Source organism: Ctenopharyngodon idella, chromosome 2 (genome assembly GCF_019924925.1).
Source record: "Ctenopharyngodon idella isolate HZGC_01 chromosome 2, HZGC01, whole genome shotgun sequence".
NCBI classification, from domain to species: Eukaryota; Metazoa; Chordata; class Actinopteri; order Cypriniformes; family Xenocyprididae; genus Ctenopharyngodon; species Ctenopharyngodon idella.
The window spans coordinates 8,069,753-8,092,407 of record NC_067221.1 but is presented as its reverse complement, the minus strand read 5'-3'; the positions used below and the strand labels follow the sequence as shown (position 1 = coordinate 8,092,407).

The following is a 22,655-nucleotide window of genomic DNA, read 5'->3' as shown; positions in this document are numbered from 1 at the left end:
CGTCCACACATTACGAGAGAGTCGAGTTCCGGCGTATGATGTAGCCGTAGCGTAAGCTTAGGTGAGAGTAGATGCCTCTTGCGGTTCAAACAAATAGGGCTGGACAACAAACTCAAGCTCCTCCGACATTTCTCTGTAAAAATTCTCATTTTAAACTTCTAATTCATGACCGGGGTTTTGTTTTGCTCTATCCTCTGTGCTTCCGCTTATTTATTCCTTTGATGGCAAAGCTACATTTTCAGCTGTCGTTACTGACCAGTCTGATGTTCACTCATGAGCTACTACCAAAACAGACAAACGAATGAATTAATAAAGTTATGTAAAATAAAATATTAGGTTAGTGTACTGTACCTATGTTTACTATGATAACTATGTTTACTATAACTGGGAGCGTCAATATATATATAAAATTATAAATTATTTTTGTGAATCCATAAGTTTTACAAGTACATTTTGATTTATGTGTTTTAATTAAGACACATAAAGATCTTATCATTAAGATAGATCTTCAAAAGCCTTTTTTTTTAACCATTTAGAGTGTGTAACGACCACAGGTTTGACCTTTTCCATAAATCTATATAAAATAAACTGTCAAATAAAAATAAGATTTAAATAACTACAATAATGCAGTTAAAGGTACACTAGTGTATGTAACTTTTTTGTTCAAATTCAATGCATCATCAGTCCTTCTTCAAAAACGTGTTTTTTTTTTTACTCAGATTGACTATGGTAAGCCTATAATAGGTGTTTATATTTTAGACCTAGCGGCATGGTTTTCACGAAAAATCTGTATATTCGTAAATAGAGAAAAGGCGCTCCTGTTACTTTGACATGTGTATGGTATGGGAGTGGCATAGGTTAGAAAGGTTGACATGGAGCAGCTAAAACTCAAACCTCCAGGGAATCGTAATAAAACATGAATCAACATTGGCTTGGCTTTTCGGAGATGGTGAGAACTGAGGGATTTGAAATGTTGTAAAAGTGACGTTCTATTATTCAACAGGTGAGTAAGGTATTTTATTGAACAGATAAATTGCCATTGTTTATTGCCATACATAGCTTTCTAACAGAGTTCATTGTAAAGTATTATTTATTGTGAAGGGTCATTTCATTATGGTAGCGCTGTGCTGGAATTTATTCTCAAGGAAGTACCGTGTCTATTAAAGGGGGGGTATCACACACAGTTTCTGCCATGTCTGCCATCTCATGTTAATCTCGAGTACCTATAGAATAGTAGTGCATCCTTCATATCTCCAAAAAGTCTTTAGTTTTATCATATTTATAAAAGATACATACACTGTATCGAGTCTTTCTGAAAACAGCCGAGCTCCTGGAGGTGTGCCGTGTGAGCGGAGCTAAAGAGTGACGAGCACGCGCAGCTTTTGCATAGCGATCGTCTGCAAGCTATCAATGGTCAGCTAAACAAATGTATTTAAACACACACAATACACCATCGCATTTTCCCTGGATAACTTTTGAATCACTATAATGAATATAGCGTATAGTGAATAATGAATTTATGAATTCACTACGTTCATGTTGTTTACATTATATGCACTTAGGCGCCTATTGCCAACAAAACAGACATTTGAAGCAGTTTTACTCACCACCTGCGGTTCAGACTCATGACCGGGATCATTACTGCTGTGACCACTCCATCTTTCAGTTTCAAACGATCTGTAAATCCAGCGTAGAACTGGGCCTTGTTTATGAAACCATAAGCGCCGATCCTAAGGGCTCGAGCAGCCACGGAAAACATATTCTCCATTCATTTTAACCAATAAAAAAGTGATTGCAGCTATCAGTTTCTATGGTTATTTTAATAACAAATATTGAGAGTACATCAATGTAATGCGTGAGAACAAATCTCTCAGCTCCACTTAACGCTGGGTTCTTTGGGAAGCAAGGTTATCTTTCCCTCACAACCAAAAACACACTTCTTTGGTGACATTGTTGTTTTTGTGAAGTCCTGTGACCTGTGCAGCGCTGCCGACGACTTCCTTAAAGCCGAACACGCGTTGATGGGCGTGCTCTTGCCCTCTCACTCTGGTCGACGTGTATGCACGCGCTCTTCTGGGAGAAGTGCCCGTACTAGTAGGATTGGGTATCGTTTAATTTTAGCGATTCCGATTCTGCTTATCGAATCCGGTTCTTATCGATTCTCGGTTCCGATTCCAATATTTTTTAATGGAGAGAAAAAAAGAGCAAATGCTTCAAGAATAATGTTTTTACCTTTTATTCTTGCCACATTTAGGCTATAACCAGTAGGCTGTAACTGTTAACAGTGACAATTCGTCTAATAATGAAATAAATAACACTTTCAATAAGGAATGATCAGAAGCGATTACAAACCAAAACTATTTAGGTATAACAAAAAAATACAACATAAAATATACAACAAGCAGTTGCTATTGGAGGCAGTAACGTAAGAGAGATTAAAATGCAAAGTCAGTAATATTGAATACATTAGTACTCCACTAGGCAACAAGTGACTGCTTAAAAATGAATTTTTCACTGAATCATTAATTCAAGAGTCGTTCAAAATGGTGGATCGTCCATTAACTAAACAAGTATTTATGAATAAAACAGAAAAAAATTAATTTTTAAAAAGTGATTGAATGAATGATTCAAATTAATATAGGCTAATTTTAAATAAACTAGAACATGTTGTCCTGTAGCTGCCTGAATGTATTTAGTCATGATCACTATTTAAAAAAAATAAAGTAAACAAAACTGATTGTCAGTTTATCCAGAATTATCCGGCTCTAATTTGAAGGTGAATGTCTGGGCTAATTTGAAAGCGAAGTTTATGAGGATTTGGAAGAGTATTTTTGGCACAGAAATACTCCGTCATATGTCCAACTCGTGTTTTGAAACTTTGGCCATGTTTAGCATGAGAATCCCCCCCCCCCTTTAATGAGTGTAGCTATAGTAACATCTTCAGCTAGTCAGCTTGATATCCTTTCCATCTAAACTGGTTAGATCTCTATTAGTGAATGTTTTATGAGCAGTAGGATAATCTCTTTTTTTTAAACTATTTTTTGTTATGAGAAAGAACCATATTCATCCACACAGTCATGCAGAGCCTAACCACAACCTAAACACTGTTCTTCTGCAAAAAAAATAAAAATAAAAAATTGACCAAAAGTTAAAAGGGCCAAAAGGTAAATTTATTTATATATATATATATATATATATATATATATATATATAAAATGGCAGCTGTATAAAATGTATCGGTGAATGGCACCTTGACACATTGTATTTAACTAACTTGACATATACTGGCTTCTATCAAATACAGACTTTTTTCATGTGCAGACTACTTCAGCTTGAGCCGACAGACAGCAGCCGAAGTGAGAGGGAGCAGAGGACTATTTTGAAAAAAGTTTCCCACCTTTATAGTTAATTTAAGCGGTGAGCGGAAATGAAAGAAACTTGATGAGTGATAGAGAAGTGAATGTTGATCTGAGAACTGTCTGCCAGGATCCGCCACTGAACAAACTTAAAATGAATGATAAAACACAGACTAGTTATTTGAAGCAGAGGCACTTGTGTTTAGGTCGGGAAAACGTGTTCTCATTTTAATGTGAACTAGAAAACAGACTTGAAGTTTTGAAAAGCAGAAAAACAAGGAAAGAAAAAAGGCACAGGGGTTTCATTGAAGCCTTGCGTCTGTTATTTTGCTCAGAAAATCAGCAAGCAGTGTTCACTCTCAACTAAAACTGTGTCAGGCAGACATTAACGCTGTTTCAAAGTTATCTTATCCAGTTTCATCTATAATGGCGTTTTTACTCTTTAAGACCAGTTAGAGACCGTTTACATCACGTTGGCACTGTAGCTCTTAAAGCAATAGTGCGCAGTTATGTTCCTTGCTATCTTTCCATTATCAACAAGGCTTTTCCAAATGCAGTGCGAAGCCAACAAACATTCCCATCTGTTATCTTGGTGAGAGGTTAATGCTTTTGTTGACCTCCTGATGCCCTAACATCATGTGGGCTGCATGTCTTTATCACAACTCTGCTGTGCACGCTCTGTTTTTTTAAAGTCCCCTGCTTTTCTCTCTAAACAAATCATGGCTTAAGAACACAACAAACATTTACTGAACCATAGGAGAATTGTCCAGCAGGACACAGGAGAATTACCAGCTATCTTTGAAGACATGCAGGCATCCATCAGGCTACTGCTTGAAAAATTACGACTCATCTTCAAGCCTGTAATGTGGCGTATTCATATCACCTTAACATCTGGAAGAGCCATAATTATCTGACATCGTGAAATACAGTCATTCATGCTTTCAGCTCTGACATTTCAATCAGTGGTGTGCTTGTGTTCTCTGAAGAATGGATGATGTGTCGTGCAGGTGAAAATGAGCTCATCACAAGGTTTCAGTAGATTCAAGCATGCACATTGCTGAAAAATCAAGCTTAAGCTGGTATTTCTTTTTTGCCCCAACACCTGTTGAAGACATGACACCAACCCCTGCGAGGACTTCAGATGACGCAAACTCTGAATCAACATCCACCAATGCTAAATGTTCTATATTGTACTCTGTTATATATTGTTTTGGAGTGCACTGGAAAGAAAAACTAAAACATCTCAAATTACTTTTCAGTTCATACAATTTTTATTTCTTGAACATCTTGAGTCAGCGTTAACTCTTGATGAAGAGGAAGAAAGAGATTTAAAATACTGAAATTATGTTGTCATTATCTCAATTGTGGTGGAGCTGGTCTTATTTTGAAAAACAAGAATATGTCATCTCACCAAAAGATGATAAGGCGCTTTTCAGCAATGAGAAGATATTGCTTCGCATTCTTAATTTCTTTCTTAAACGTTGTCAATTTCCTGTCTCTTTAAATACTATAATAATGCCATTATACTTGCACTTATATTTAACTTTAGATAGTTCTAAAGGAGTTCAAAGTTTATCAGTAGCAACAACATCCACAGAGCAGAAAATGCTGTTTAAATACCAAGGAACTAGGATTATAATACAGGATGTTACATCAGCTCTTCCAATATAAAATTCAGGCAATAATGATGCAATTGTTCTTTTCTTAGTTATAAAACATCTCTTTCCACCATGTATTCATCAATTACAGATCTGCAGCATAATTTACATTCATTTGAAGCAGAACATTTGCAGACCAGTATTTGAAAAAATCTTTAATTTATTTGCTTGGCTATGTAATAAAATAAAAAGTTATTTTAGAATTAATTATTTACAGTATTAACTTTTATTTTTATATTTTCAGTTTTCATTTTAAGTTCTATCAGCAAACGGAATGAAAGGGTTGCAGCTTTTTAAACATATAATTAATTGTGTTAATTAGCACATTAATATGGCACTGTTAAAATAGATCTTCATCTCAAGATATTGGCATAATTCTTATTTCTGTTAGCAATGACTCTTTTCACAAATGTACCGCTCAAAAGTTTGTGGTCTATAAGATTTTTTTTTTTTTTTTTTTTTTTTTTTTTAAGAGAGCTCTTGTGCTCACCAAGGTTGTGTTTATTTGATCAAAAACTATTTTCTATTTTAATATATTATAAAATGTAATTTATTCCTGTTATGGCGAAGCTGGATTTTCAGCAGGCATTATTCCAGTCTTCAGTGTCACATGATCCAAAAATCAATATGCTGATTTAGTTCTCAAGAACTTTTTTTTTTTATCAGTTTTGAAAACAGTTGTGCTACTTTAACTTCTTTCATACTTCCCGACACTCACGCTGTCAGTTCTGATTGCAGTTCTACCATGTGGACAACCATTAAAGGGATAGTTCACCCAAAAATGAAAATTATCCCATGATTTACTCGACCTCAAGCCATGCTAGGTGTATATCTTCTTTCAGACGAACACAATCAGACATATATTTAAAAAATATCCTTAGTCCTCCAAGGTTTATTATAATGGTTGTGAATGGCTGCCCAAATTTTAAAGACAAAAAAATGCACCCATCCATAAAAAAATTAATCCATACAACTCCAGGGGGTTAATAAAGGCCTTCTGAAGCGAATCGTTGTGTTTGTGTAAGACAAATATCCTTATTTAAGACTTTATAAAGTAAAATAACGAGCGTGACAGCCATACGCATTCAATGTACGTCCAAAAAAACTCTAAAGGATTAGTTCACCCAAGAATGAAAATATTGTCATTTATTACTCACCCTCATGTCCATGATCCGAATCACTAATTCGAAACAAAAGATTCATAAAGCTCAGAAGCTTCATGAAGCAGTGTTTTGAAATCGGCCATCACTAGATATTGTTGAAAAGTCATTATTTTGTTTTTTTGGTGCACAAAAAGTATTCTTGTCACTTTATAATATTAAGATAGAACCACTGAACTCACATGAACTGTTTCAAATATGTTTTTAGTAGATTTATGGATCTTGAGAGTTTCCAATGGCTTTGCTCTCAATAGAGGCCTCACTGAGCCATCAGATTTCATCAACACTATCTTAATTTGTGTTACAAAGATGAACGAAGGTCTTACGCGTGTAGAACGACAAGAGGGTGAGTAATTAATGACATTATTTTCATTTTTGGGTGAACTAACCCTTTAACTTCCACGACGTAGTACACAATGACATGGCCGTCATTAACGTTATGGCATTGTGTACTACGTTGCTGAATTTATTGCTTTTTTGACGTACATCGAATGCGTATGGCTGTCCCGCCGGAAGCTCGTTATTTTACTTTATAAAGTTTTAAATAAGGATATTTGTCTTACACAAACGCATCAATTCGCTTCAGAATGCTTCACATGGAATAATTTTCATTTTTGGGTGAACTATGCCTTTAAGTGACTGGAAGAAAAATCCTAACAAGAAACATGTCCTGTTGAAAAGTAAATTAGGATATTGGGAAAAATGCACAGTCGACGGGCCCTGTGGTCTTCTCTGTCATATTTAATTGAGAGCTCTACTAATTGAGTCTCTTCGTCATTCAGTCTGATGGCACTCCGTTCTCTTCAAAGGCAAAGGGCTGCTTGGCAATGCCAAGATCTCCAGTCAAAGAAAAGTTTCCCATCAGCCCATTATAACAAGAGAAACGCGGAGTTGTCTGCATGACCCGTTCTGACTTCTCCTTTGAAGGCGGCATGGGTAAAAAAACAGAGCGATTCATGAGAGAGAGAGGGTATGTGACAGTCTCTCCAGTAGTCTGTGGTTTCTGTATGGATCTCTAGTCTCTCTCATCTTCTCCATTAGAGAAAATACTAGACCATAGGAAAGACATTTTTCAAATCTCAACAGTTTAGAGGAAAGGACTTTTGCTTTGTGATTTTTAAAACAGCATTGTTTTGGCTAAAATTTGTGAAGCAGACTGTTACTACTATGCAAATTTAGAAGGTGTGAAATTGGTTGTGTAATGTCAGACCGCTTCTGTGCGAAAGAGAAGTGAAGTTTGCCACCCAGCCATGTAAGAGGCAGGATGGAGGCGGAATTAACAAGCCACCTGCTCCAGGGTCCAGTGCCACAAATAAAACGAGAGCAACCCGCTTAAACACACCCCCAGGCTCTGACAGATAGAAATGTGACTGGAATATATGACTGTACAACCCTATAATAATGTATTAATTCATTTGTGTCAAATTTTCAATAGATTTATGTAATTAATATGAAAGTACTTTTGAATTGTTAGTGTAAAGAGGCCATATTATGCCCTTTTACAAAGTCTTAATTTTGTTTTTGGAGTCTACTAGAGTAGGTTTTCATGCTTGAATGTTCAAATCACATTATTTTTCACATATTTTACAATGTTGCAGCACCTCTCTTCCCAGTCTGTCAGTAACAGTCTGTTTAGTTCCAGTCTCTATGAAGCCCCTCCTTACGAAAAGCTCAATGTGCTGTGATTGGTCGGCTGGACCAGTGTCTTGGGATTGGTCTTCTGCTTCCAGTCTGTTTCAGAAATGTCACGGCTCTCACCATAACCGCGTTTGATCCAGGGTGGAAAAAAACATGTCGACAAACATGGTGACGACACACTACTAACACAACTCTATCAGGCCCCGCCCCCTTTTTTGCATATGCTTTCAATTGTAATTTATTAAATGAGGAATATTGTGATGTCTACTTTTCTAGAAGAAATCTCAAGACTATAATCAAGGCAGTTCAGAAACGGTGTTTACTGATATGAAGAATAACTCCCTTTGGAGTGGACTTGTGCTTTATAATGTTGAAGACCTTTTTCATGCTCAAACAGCAAATTACAAACTAAAGAAAGCTGAAAATGTAAAAAAGCATAATAGGTTTTCTTTAAAGCGAAGTGAGTGATTGGAATTGATTTTGATGGATGGATGTTTTGTTCTCCACAAATGAGTTCTTATTCCATAAGAAATGATGTAGCACTGGACATTTACTTTTAAGTCTCCTTTTATCCAGGTGATTGAGCAGTGATAAAAAGAGTTTCTTCGGTAGGGAAGAGAATGTCTGCCAGTCCAGGAAAAATAGAAAATGTCAGAGGAGATTATCACTCTGACCATAGCCCCAAAGACCAGGTGTCAGTCTGATTCAGTGATTTATTTTAAAGTTTGCTCTTGTCCTTAGTTCTGTTGCTGATAAGGGATTATGGAAGATTTGAAGAAAATTCCTACTGAATCAATGAACTGTATCAACAAATTTCTCAATTGAATTACTCCAATATTTTCTCATGCTGTAGGTAAAGCTTCTGGGTTAAATCTCTACAATTAAACAATTTCAGCCAAAAATATTGAATCAATATAAATTCTGCTCACCAGGTGTGGCTTTGTGTTGATTATATATCACGGCTCAACAGTTAAAATGGTCTGATGGAACGAGGCCAGTGTGAGAGGATTTGGATGAGCTGACAAGAGCTGTCACTTCCCATAAACATTTGGATTTCTCAGCATTGTTTTTGCAAATTAAGCTGATTTATATGTCACCAAACTGACATTGTCTACATTTGTTGAAATTGCAAGAATTAATTGTGATAGTCCTGGAAGCATTAGTTCGAATGGGCTGAACATTATAAACAGTTCATAATACAGTGGGTAAAATAAGTATTGAACACAACAACATTTTTTTTTTTTTTTTTTTTTATTGAACATGGTTTCAATGCAGCAATTCACATAAAACTTTGAACAGACATCGATATTAACTTAAGAAAGCTACACAGACAGAGAAATCATAATTTTCCAATCCATAAAAAAGCTATCTGTAACAAAGGGAAATGACTCAGGAAAAAAGTATTGAACACACTAACTGAAATTGTATTTAATAGTTGGTGGAAAAGCCTTTTTTGCAGTGACAGCTTCAAGGTGCATCCTGCATGACCAAACTTTAAATCTTGAATATTCTAGGAGTCTCTCTTGTGAATTTTGATTTTCACTTCCTTCCACAAATGCTCTGTTGTTTAGGTCTGGTGATTTACTGGGACATTCTAACAACTTTATTTTCTTCTTCTGGAACCAATTCAAACTCTCCTTTGCAGTGTGTTTTGGATTGTTGTCCTGGTGGAAGGTCCACCAAAGTCTCATCTTCATCATCCTGGTGGATGGCAACAAATTAATCTCAAGAATTCCCAGTGCATGGCTCCATTCATCTTCCCTTTAATAATATTGATTCTGCCAGTACCATGAGAAGAGAAACAGCCCCATACCATGATGCTTCCACCTCGAAAACATCACTCTTGATATGGAATTTTTAGGGTCATATGCAAAGCCATTTCTCCTGCAAACATGGCATGTGGGATTGTTGCCAAAAGTTCGATTTGTGTCTCATCTGACCACACTAAATTCTCTCAGTAGTTCAGACCTTTACAAATGGTGTGTAGAAAACTTCAAATGAGCTTCAACATGCCTTTTCTTCAATAATGGAGCTTTCCATGGTGAGCCTGCATGGAGGCTGTGGTGGTGGAGTGCATTTCCTATTGTTTTCTCTGTGACAAACCGTACCTGCTGCCTCCAAGTCTTTCTGGATCTCTTTCCGAGTGGTTCTTGGGCTACACTTCTGACTAACCTTCTGACTCCCTGATCGGAAATCTTGTGAGGAGCTCCTTTGCATGGCCAGTTGATGGTGGAATGATGTTCATTTCAGTTGTGGAAAATGGACCCAATGGTGCTTACAGGAACATTTAGGAGTTGGTTCTGTAACCAGTACCGTTGTTATGTACGGCAAAAATCTTGTTGTGAAAGTTTTGGGAGAGCTCTTTGCCTCTACCCATCATGAGATGTCCAATACTTGCATTCAGAGATGGGTAAGGCTTTTTCTAACCTAACAACATGCACTAATCCAACTGATTCTAATTTGCACAGGTAGGAGGTAGAACTACTTAGTGAAATTTGTTGCTTTCTTGACTTGCCTTGCCTTGCCTTAGTGTACTGCTTTTTCTTAGTGTGTTCAATACTTTTTTCCCATGTCATTTCACTTTATTACACATAACTTTTTTATGGATTGTAGTATTATGATTTCCTTATTTGTATTGATTTCTTGAGCTAATACCAACGTCTGGTCAAAATTTTTATGTGAATTGCTGCATTGGAACATTGTATAATAAAAGAAAGAAAAGTTAACGTATTCAGTACTTATTTTACCCACTATATATGACCCATGCTGGCAAAATGAGTTGGAATGTGCACGGGCTAATTTCAAGCTACAGGCAAAACAAGTGAAAAATCAATTTTGGTCGAAATTGAGATTTTCACAAAAATGAGTTCTGTAAAGTAAAGTGTAAAGTGCAGCATTCCAACTTTGTGAATATTCATGGCGAATTCTCGATGGCATGAGTCTGAACCAATGAAATGTGATTGTCAAACTCATGCAGAAGTAAACAAAACGATCTTACTTGTGCTGACTGTCAGATCCGAAGCTCGCGCACAAAGATGCCTCGGACAGCGCACAATCCCGATATACACATATACACAGAATTACAGTATTTCAAAAGGTCTTGGTGAGTATTCACACAAACATTATCTTTTATGTCTTAGGTGAACGTTTGGTTAACTGTTGGGGAAAAACTTCTGATGTGTAACATTATATTAGACCCGAGTGGTACAGTAGTAGGTCTTCAATATATAGGCTGTCTGTTTCATTAATGTTAATCAAACAATTGTGGAATCATGGAAAAAAAAGTTGAATATATATATATATATTCCTAAAGATATGGGTTTTGACTTGGTTTGTGCTAAATCTAGTGGTATTACCAGGGATTTTTAGGTAGTTAGGTGATTTTGTTTTGGAGCCTTCAGAAAACTTGATTTTTCTCAAAATTAACTTTGCTGACTTTATCGACGTCAAACAGGTGTAGCTCAGTCATTTTTTACATTTTGAAGGTTTTTTTTAATAGAGAATGTGTGAATAACAATAACTAATTTTGCAGCAGAGGTGTTTTCTCTGAAGGACAAAGATGTACAGTACAAAAAGTATTATGAAATAGTTGTGTACCAGTGTTATTTTAGTACTGTTGTTCATATATTTTATAGCGGCTTGAGAGGTAGACACAGTGCCTCTTTAGCTTTTCTTTACTTCAGGACAGCGAGATAGTAAGGAGTGACTCAATGACACCCCCCCCCCCCCTTTAATATTTACAAAAATTGTTGCTAAATTTGTCAAATACAAACTTTATCATATTTGTGTTGAGGACAGTGAAAGTATTAGGAGGCCTAGTGAAAATATTGCAGTTGTTGAGTGCTGCTATTTTCTTTCTTTTTCTCTAGAGCTAAAAATGGTCTCTTCTTGTCCACAGTGCCAATCAGAGGTCTATTTGTGGAGTTGATGATCTCGCCCTAGTGCCCGAGTTGTGATGTGGGGGTGCACCATGGCAATACAAGGCTCAATAGTGAGCCTTGCTCTACTGTTCTTTGGGATTCAAGCTGTTCCTAACCCCACCAACAAACTAGTGAGGACCACAAGGGTGAGACGACAAGTTCCAGAAGGTGGGGGTCCCCCTAGTAACCTGACCCAGCCCATGATCTTCAATCATGTATACAACATCAATGTACCTCTAGAGTCACTCTGTTCAGTGGACCTAGACACAGTACCAGGCCCAGAGATAAACAAAGGTACAACTGGGAGTGACAAGATGCCGACGGAGTACACAGAAGAGACAGTAGACTCGGACAGCCAGGTGACCTTCACCCATCGCATCAATATCCCTAAGCAGGCCTGTGCTTGTCCTGCGGCTGCCACCATGGAGCAGCTGGCTAACCGCATAGAGATGCTGGAGAGGGAGGTGTCCTTGCTTCGAGCACAGTGTAGCTCCAGCTGCTGCGGAGAGAGCTCTGTTATGGGTAAGTTTATGCATCTGAGGTGGATACACGTTGCTTGCACATCCTGCAGTATTATAGAATGTTATGTGTCTGGGATCTGACTGGATTTGCTCATTCAAGCATGTTTTCTGTTATAGTATTTTGTAAGAGATACATTTTTTGTGGTAGCACTTTATTTTATGGTCTTTTAACTAGCTTATTAGCATGCATATTACTAGAATATTGGCTGTTTATAGTACTTATTAAGCACATATTAATGCTTTATTCTGCACAACCTTATTCTACATTCTTAATCCTACCCAATACCTAAACTTAACAACTACCTTACTAACTATTAATAAGCAGTAAATTAGGAGTTTATTAAGGGAAAAGTCATAGTTAATAGTTTATATGTGTTTCCTATAATAAAGTGCTACCATTTTTGTTTATGAATGATCTAAGTAAAGATTACTTCAAAATGTTCAAGCAGTTTAAATCAGGAATTTTAAACTTCTTTTAGGGGGACTAGATTAGATAAAATAGGGGTTTATGTTATTGTATTTTATTTTTTGCCCCCTATTGTAACCATAGAGAATGTATGCACAATACATGCTTTTCTAAAGCTAATACAGTCCATAATCATATTTTTGCTCCTTTAATACAATTTTTAATTAAAACTAAAATTAAATACAGGTACATAATACCATTAAAGTTTGGGGACGGTATTTTTTTATATAATACTTAAATAAATAATACTTTTATTTAGCACGAGCATATTAAATTGATCAAAAGTGACAGTAAAAACATTTATAATGTTACAAAATATTTCTATTTGAGATATATGCTGTTCTTTTGAACTATCTTGAATCTTGAAAAAAAATGTATCACGGTTTTCACAAAAATATTAAGCAGCACAACTGTGTTCAAAATTAATAACAATAAGAAATGTTACTTGACCACCACATTTCAAAAGGATCGAGACTGTCCTCCTCCAAAAAACGACCCTATAGGTCCTATATTTATGTTTTAAAGTCATGCGCCCTCTAGCTGGCGTAAAAATAATGACAATGACGTGAAATGATGTATGACCGTCGTTACCAATCAAAATGCGTGTTCATTTAAATGCAATGTGTGGACTTTTTACACGGTCCCTTACCCGCCATTTGTCCTATTTCCATTTAGCAAAACTAATTTTTTTATTAACGACTACACCTACCCCATCCCTAAACCTACCCTTAGTGATTTATAGTGCATATACACTTTATGAGCACATGCATTCCCTGGGATCGAACCCACGATCATATGATCACATGATTGCATATAGTTGTATATTGCAATGCTCTGCCAATTGAGCTACGCGAAACCCGAAATATGACGCAGGTAAAGTTTCAAATGAAAGTGTCCCGTTGTCGATAGGGGCGCAACTTTAGTAAACGCTCCTATGGGTCGTATTTCAGGGAAGTGACAAACAACCTATATGGGCGTATCGGTTGGAGGACATGTTGGAAGGATCATGTGACACTGAAGACTGGAGTAATTGCTAGTGAAAATTCTGCCTTGCCATCACAGGAATAAAATACATTTTAAATAAATTAAAATAGAAAACCTTCATTTTAAATTGTAATAATATTTCACAATATTACTGCTTTTACTATGCTTTTTATCAAATAAATCAACCTTGATTGGCATAAGAAGAGACTTCTTTCAAAAACAACTCTTATCGACAGTTTTGAACAGTAGTGTACTAATTCAATTTATCAGAGGCCTTTGGATTACATATACATACAAAATTAGTATATAATCAGCAGTATTGACAAGAAAAAGAGAAAATCACTGACAGCTCTTTGTTGGAGAACTTTTACTTTAATAAGCCATCTAAAACTGTACGTTAACACTACATTAAGCTCAAAAAATGAAACTGTTCAACTCATTTTAATTATAGACTTGCTTCTCAGTCAGGCTCGAATAGCACTAAATCAGTAAAGTTTCATCTAATAATCATTCATTAGAACTCAGAAACTATTTTTACCACTTTCTACCCCAACATTTTTCCTTGTACCTGTTTATGTTGTCATTAAATAGGAAACTATACTGAGTTATCCTGGGATAGTTGTGTCACCCATAGATAAACTTTCATCTTAGAAGTGTAAATTGGTGCAAAAAATAAAAATAAAATAAAGGTTATAGCACTTTAAGATGCAAGTTATAACATACAACACAACCATTTGAAGAGTCATTATGTCTTGCTGTAGCTAAATATACATAATCAAATATCAATGGATATATTATAAACAGACAGTATCTTTAAAACACCTGGTTGTTTTATAGTGGATTATTTAAACTCAACTTCTTGAATCAGTTTCAAGTGGCTTTGGCTCGTTAGTGGACGAAAACAAAAGCGCATCCTGGTCCTTCTGTCGGTTATGATGTGACTGCAGTGCTAAGTGAAGTAGAGGCTGTATTGTGCATTGACCCATAGGGACAACAGAACTGTGGACGGTGGTAGTGTTGTGCTTGTTTAACGTCTCAAAGGGACACTCGAGTGGATTCACACCTGCAAACCTTGGCTGTTGAGCCTTTCCAGGGCAGCTAAAAACAGCTGAAACACTGCAGTAGTAAAGGGAAAAGTCATATTAAGCTATACAAATGAGGTTAGATTGTGAACTAGATTAATTACAGTACTGCTGCTGGATAGGTCTTCCCCTCAAGCCTTTGATAAGCCCTCTGTTTGCTGAATCAAACCAGGCTACATGTGCTGGAGCAAATAAGATTGCAAGATATTGCCTCAGAATTATTATTTATTTTTTTCTCCTTCAGCTTAATTTTAGTCCAACCTGATGAAAATGGAATGAAAAGGAATAGCTCTCCCAGTGTGAATTCTGTCATTATTTACTCGAGCTCATGTTGTTCCAAACATCTCTGATTTGGTTTCTTTTGAGGAAAATGTGTTCATTTTTGACAGACATGTTTAAACGAGTGTTCAGGATAACAAAAAGTGAGGTGGATGAAGACAAAAAAAGCACAACAAAATTATCATGAAATGGTCTAACTTGTTTTGACACCCATAATAATAAATTTGTGTGAGAAACAGGCTGTAATTTAAGTCGTTATACACTTAAAATCATAGAGTCTGATGAATCAGTTGACCCAGGTCACAAAACCGATCTGAATGAATAATTCATGAACCAAACAGGTCCAGTTCTTTATTTAAATCACAAATTTACTTGTTCAGTCACAGTGTTAAAGTGCCCCTATTATGCTTTTTCAAACATTACCTTTCATGAAGTGTTAATATAGCTGTTTGCAAATGTAAAAGGTCTGCAGTTTTAAAGATCAAAATGCACATCAAATAAAGTTATTTTCTCCTAAAAGAAAGAACTGATTCTGAACTGCTGAAATGAGCCATCAGCATTTCTAGTCTCACTTCCTGTTGCATACCTATATAAGAATGTAACAAATTTGCATAATTCCAACCTATGCTCTTCATTGGCTGTTCGCGAACAACATCTACTTTGACCCGCCCTCAAACACTGTAGTTGTAGCTGAGGCCCGGAAGAGTTTGGTTCGTGTTGTTGAGATGTTGAGAAGATGCTGTTTTCAGCGCTGCGAATCCACTTTGCATGCAATTCAAAAGGATGGGGACTCGTGCTGGAATTGATACATAAAAACCAACGGCATCTTTCGTATCACTGTGTATTGAGTACTGGGGAAGCCTCTGGTCCAATCAGAGCAGAGCAGGCTTGCAGAAAGGAGGGGTTTAGAGAGACTGAAACCGTTTCAGACACTGTGAGACATCAGTTGATGCTGCAATGTATATTATGAGAAAATTAAAGTGTTTTTTGACCTTGGATGCATGTAAACCTATTGTAGGAGACCTTTAAAACAAAATTAGGAACCTTCAAAATAGCATAATAGGGGCACTTTAAAGGATTAGTTCACTTTAAAATGAAAATTACCCAAGCTTTACTCAAGTCAAGTCACCTTTATTTATATAGCGCTTTTAACAATGCAGATTGTGTCAAAGCAGCTTTACAGTGATAACTGGAATATAATTTTGGCTGCACAGCAGCTCTTAAAGTAAATGGTCAAAAACTCACCTTCAAGCCATCCTAGGTGTACTGTATATGACTTTATTCTTTCTGATGAACACAATCGGAGTTATATTAATAAATATCCTGACACATCCAAGCTTTATAGTGGCAGTGAACGGGACCAATGAGTATAAAGCTCAAAAAATTGCATCCATCCATCATAAACGTACTCCACACGGCTCCAGGGGGTTAATAAAGGCCTTTTGAAGTGAAGCGATTTGTTTGTGTAAGAAAATTATCCATATTTAACAAGTTTTAAAGTAACTATAAAGTACGTTTTTTTGCACTTTCTTGAGCTTTATACTCGTTGGTCCCGTTCACTGCCACTATAAAGCTTAGATGTGTCAGGATATTTATTAATATAACTCAGATTGTGTTCATCAGAAAGAAGAAAGTCATATAGGATGGCTTGAGGGTGAGTAAAGCTTGGGGTAATATTCATTTTAAAGTGAACTAATCCTTTAACGGTCACCATCAGTCAAAATTTCTCATTGACGTTAGCATGAGTAAAATGATGGCTTTCATTTTTGGGTGAACTGTTTCTATAACTTCAACACATTTGCTCACTCTTAGGTCGCTTGGACTTCGTCCCTCAGTGTGGCCATGGCACCTTCAGCATGGAGGTTTGTGGGTGTGTTTGTGAAGAAGGGTGGATTGGCAAGAACTGCTCTGAACCCCGCTGCCCAGATGACTGCTCCGGCCAGGGCATTTGCATCGAAGGCGAGTGTGTATGCGACCGTAACTTTGGCGGTGAGAACTGCTCAGAGCCTCGATGTCCAGGTGATTGCTCTGACAGGGGGTTGTGCATTGATGGTGAGTGTGTTTGCGAGGAAGCCTATGCTGGGGAGGACTGCTCGCAGGGCAGATGTCTGAACGACTGCTCAGATCAAGGAACCTGTGTGAACGGAACCTGCCAGTGCAGATCCGGCTTCCTGGGGGAAGACTGCTCTCTCATCTTCTGTGCTAATAACTGCAGCCAGAAAGGGGTGTGTAAGGATGGTTTCTGTGCCTGTCAAGAGGGATATACAGGAGATGACTGCACTTCAGGTCAGTGTTCAACATGTATGGTTGAGTACAGTAAAATATATTATATAATGTTATATAATATTAAATATGTTATAAAATGATTTATTGTATATTTCATTACTTGACATATAATGTCTGTATACCCAGCCTGCCTTAAATCTGCTTTGTAGCTTCAAATACAGTACCGGTCAAAAGTTTGGACACATTTTTAATGTTTTTGAAAGAAGTCTCTTAGTCACATGATCCTTCAGAATGATTTCTGAAGGATCGTGTGACACTGAAGACTGGAGTAATGGCTGAGGAAAATTCAGCTTTGCATCACAGAAATAAATTATATTTTAAAGTATATTAAAATAGAAAACCATTATTTTAAATTGTAATAATATTTCACAATATTACTGGTTTTTTTTTCTGTATTTTTGATCAAATAAATGCAGGCTTGACGAGCATGAGAGACTTCTTTCAAAAACATTAAAAATAGTAAAAAAAAAAAAAAAAAAAAAAGTAAACTTTTGACCGGTACTCTACATTGATAATAACATGACACTAAAATTATGCAATAAACATGAAAAATAAATAAATAAATAAATAAATAAATAAAACGTAAAAAAAAGAAAGAATGTAACAAAGCACACATCAGTGTACATAAGTGATTAGAAATAAGAAACAATTATTTAAATATATAAATATAATAAAATGTGATGCATGACTTTTGGGTTTAAATTATAAGGCGACTATTTTTTATAATTTTAACTTTTTTTTTCCCTTTTAAGGAAACAGTACATCCGTTGTCTTGTACTGTCATTTATACAGTAATTCATGCCTTAATTTGCAGCAATTACATGTGTTGTTCTGTTAAATTTAAGCATTTTTTCATCATTTTAACATTATAAACACCTACTAGCTTGCTGTATTGAAACAGTACAGCAGTACAAGAGAGTAGTTAACCATTCCCCAGGACTTTCTGCTGGATAATTCACACTTTCCGCCTTGTATATTGCAAGTGAATATTTAATGTCTGACCCACTTGGTGTTCTTTGGGCATTTAAAATCCATCAAAGAAGAAACTAAGCCATAACAAAAGCTTGTTTGAGAAAATACAAACATAATTTCTATCGTATATATTCTTTCTCTTTAAGCCAATTGCAGATAAACAAGCCACTTTATTAAGTGAAGTCTAAATGCGACTGGTGTATTGTGTTTCCACTATCAGTATAAAAATCCTCTCTGGGAAGAACAGTGTCCGTTTCCCTAGTTACGGGCACACACGACAGATGCTAAACCCCATGGTAGGCCCCCCGCTCCTCGAGTCATGGCTGTAAAATTGGTGACAACTCGCAGCGTAACACCATTCATTTGTCAAAAGTCACATTCACTGGGGAAGATGTGTCATATTAACCAGGCCAAAGCAATTTCTCCATCACGCTTACTCAGGTTCACAGCTAGTTCGTGGAAAAGGCTGTCGAAACCCCACATCGCTGAAGACAGCTGTCATCTCACGAGTGGGAGAGGGAAGGGCAAATCATATTACCAACCCAGTTCTCTCCCTCTCATTTTCTGCAAGACTGAGTGGAGGCAAAATTGCTTATTTCATTGCAATTAGGAGAAAATAGTGAGGTGTTGTGTGCGAGAGATGGTGGAATACTGCAAGTGGCTGCTCAATTATTACTCTCCACACAGCTTCTGAAGATTCGCTGCTCTCTTAGGTCTTCATATTATCAAGGGAATGAATTAGGATATGGCTTTTCTTTCAGTTACTCTATCCAATTTTCTCATTTCATTAGGCAGATGAAACCGTAAGCAAAAAGTATTTTGCAAACAGGTAGCGATTGGGGGGAAGACATAATCAAGGAAAGAGGATGTGATGAGAAGTTCCTTTTTTGAAAATTTCAAAGCTTTTTTTTTAAATGTCTTTCTTTGACAATGACCTTTTTTTTCATTAGCTGATATGTTCTATTCAAGGAATCAAATTGCAAACATTAACATAGCTCTATACCTGCTTTTACCAACTCTTTTAACTATAATTGAACAAAAGTAATAGCAATTTACACTGCGCACTTTGCCAAATACAGTCTTGAAGTTATTCTAAAAGACTGTTATCTGACATATTGTTGCTTTAGTGCATGACAATCAATAATCTAGACAAGCAGGGCTGACCAAGCTGAGAATAAATCCAGTTGGAATGGATTGAGAAATAACTGCTTGAATTTGTGACGCTGTGTTGATCTAAAAATTAACTCACAACACATAATGTAAATACAACAAAACTGAACAATTAATAACTTGTTTGAGAAATGTGTCAATTATTTTAAAATATGTTTCAAAATGCACAAATGCTATTTTGTTAGCAAAATATTCTTTTAAAATATATACAAAGTTCTGTCATGAAACTCTAGATGGCACAGGCTAATAGGTTCTTTAACTCAACCTGCTCGTAATCTGTCATTATCTATAGGGCACAGCTGATTGGTTCCTGCTGTATCAGTAGCCAATGAGCTTGCGTGCTCAAACTTCAAAATACTTTGGTAGCATTGCTTCAGAAACCCTCCTCCTTCCCCAGCTCCACCCGTATAGATCTGCTACGGGTAATTCATGTACGCTATATTGTAAAACAGCAGCATGTCTTACTTGCTCACAGCAGCATGTCGTGAATGTATTGGCAGTAGCAAGTCCCATACTTGCTCTGCAGCAGCAGCAATAACCTACTGCAGCAACAATAAAAGCAGCAACAGCAGCGTAGCAGATCTATCCTGCCAAGACCAAACATAAAACATACCCATTACCACGCCAAACACAAATATATTTTGCGACAGTTTACTATAACTTTTTTTGTATTTATGTATTTATGAAAAAACCCTATGTGCTGACATAATAAGCTGGATATGATATTTCTTGTCAAAAAATTGCAGTCCACTTTAAAATTGGTTGGTGCGGAGACTTCTATTTAGACAGACCATTGTTCCCTTTTTGTCTAAGACTGTATCTGCTTCGCTTCCTGGCTTCTTTTCCCTCCTTAAAAATAAAAAGTTGAGCTTGGCAGCTCGATATGGGTGAAAAGCACAGATGCTAGAGTGATAAATTTTGCTAAGTACGCACCCTGGGACTTTTTTTTTTCTCTGTTTTGAGGGGTCTGTTGTAGAGGGGGAACAGAAGGAACACCAGCCTGTCCTGTTCGTGTGGAAGGAGCTGAATTGCTTCTTCAAGTCCTTAGTAATTCCTTAGGGGCCACTTATAGCTACTCCTATGAGCCCAGTATCAAGAGGAAGTCTCGTGTGTTCTGTGGACCTGGGATGCTTCTTAGTCTCATGGGTAGCCCAAGTGGGATCCTCCAAACTCTTTTTATAATTAGCTACATTTTCAAACTTTTCAAGTTCATTACATCCTGGAACATCAATGTCAGATAATACTGCTGATACATAACTACATAACAATACTAGCTGCGATTATACACATTATTATTATTATTATTATTATTATTATTATTACAATTTAAAATAATGGTTTTCTATTTTAATATACTTTAAAATATAATTTATTCCTGTGATCAAAGATGATTTTTTATCAGTCATTACTCCAGTCTTCAGTGTCACATGATCCTTCAGAAATCATTCTAATATGATTATTTGATACTCAGTTATTATCAGTGTTGAAAACAGTTGTGTTCCAATATTTTTTTGGAACCTGTGATTCTTTTTTCAGGATTCAATGATGAATAAAATATTAAAAAAGAACAGCATTTATTAAAAATAGAAATCTTTTCTAACAATATGAGTCCTTACTATCACTTTTTATCAATTTAACACATCCTTTCTGAATAAAAGTATTAATTTTAATGTTTTTTAACCAAACTTTTGAACAGTAGTGTATATTCTTACAAAAGATTTCTATTTTAAATAATTGCTGTTCTTTTTAACTTTTTATTCATCAAAGAATCCTGAAAAAAGTATCACAGGTTATAAAAAAAATTAAGCAGCACAACTGTTTCTAACTTTGATAATAAATCATCATATTAGAATGATTTCTGAAGGATCATGTGACACTGAAGACTGGAGTAATGGCTGATGAAAATTAAGCAGAACCAGTAACCAGAAATAAGTTATATTAAAATATATTATATTAAAAAAGTATATTAAAATAGAAAAACATTATTTTAAATTGTATTAATATGTCACAATATTACTGTTTTTTTCTGTATATTTGATCAAATAAATGCAGGCTTGATGAGCATAAGAGACTTCTTTCAAAAACATTAAAAATAGTAATGTGTCCAAACTTTTGGCCGGTACTGTATATATTATAATCTAACAAAGATGATATATATATATATATATATATATATATAGGTAAATGCTTCCAGTATGATTCACCTCAGATCACATAAAAAATACATTTTCCAAACAGTCTCCTAAGAATGATTGCTTTTTGATCAGAATGATTCATATTCATATGATGCATTTGCCCTTTTTACACAGTATCACCTCCTATGAATCTGCAAGTTCAGGGAGTGTCAGAGAACGCCATTGATCTGCAGTGGGAGGGGCCAGTGTTCCTGACAGACTATCTCATCACTTACGCCCCTACAACCCCTGGTGGAGTCCAACTAGAGATCAGAGTCCCAGGAAACGTTACCAACACCACCATCAAAGGGTTGGAGCCGGGTCTGGAATACAACATCAACGTGTACGCAGTGATCGACAATATCATCAGTGCCCCTATGAACACCTTAGCCTCCACCTGTGAGTGCACTTCTCTCCTGAGAGCTCTTTTATTCAAATAACATCAGTGTTTTGGTCTGATAAGGCTTTAAAATGTCTGAGGTATTTTGCATATATCTTGAATGTGACATTTTCATTGTAAGTGCATCATTGTTACCCAAGCATGACCCAGGTTTAATAGACCTGGATGAGAGATTACACACTCCTTCACAATCCCATTTGCACACACACATACCTCATGTTACTTCTTCAGAGGAACAACTGGCTGTCTTTGCCAACAGGATATGATTAGACACCCACCACCTGGTGAGTAGCAGTGCCAGATTGGCAAAATGCTAGAGGGCCTTTCGTATACAGTCACTGCCTGTCAGCCTTGAGCAAAACGCCTCAGCCTAGAATAGAACACATCATAACAAATATTCCATTATTTGCGAAAAGCCAGTTGGGCATTCTGCAGACAAACACTAAGCACCACTGACTGGCCTTCTGTTTCGTACATTTTCGCAGGTAATTCAGAGATGATAATTAAGATAATCGGAACTTAATGAATTTGAAAGAAATTGCTATTTGCATGTGGCATCTGGCTGGCATCATGATCTGGCTTATACTTC

General features: G+C 36.3%; 1 protein-coding gene across 2 annotated transcripts in view; it reads left to right on the top strand.

Moving 5' to 3' along the window:
- Window positions 1-22,655, top strand: part of tnr (tenascin R (restrictin, janusin)) — a 164,007-nt gene that overhangs the window by 89,944 nt on the left and 51,408 nt on the right. For both annotated transcript variants that reach the window (XR_007926226.1, XM_051870686.1), the window contains exons 4-6: window positions 11,711-12,254; window positions 16,877-17,350; window positions 21,802-22,065. Coding sequence is in view for 1 of the 2 variants with exons in the window: in XM_051870686.1 (XP_051726646.1) it covers window positions 11,768-12,254; window positions 16,877-17,350; window positions 21,802-22,065 (1,225 nt within the window). In the remaining variant the exon portion in view is untranslated. The remainder of the gene's footprint in view (window positions 1-11,710; window positions 12,255-16,876; window positions 17,351-21,801; window positions 22,066-22,655) is intronic.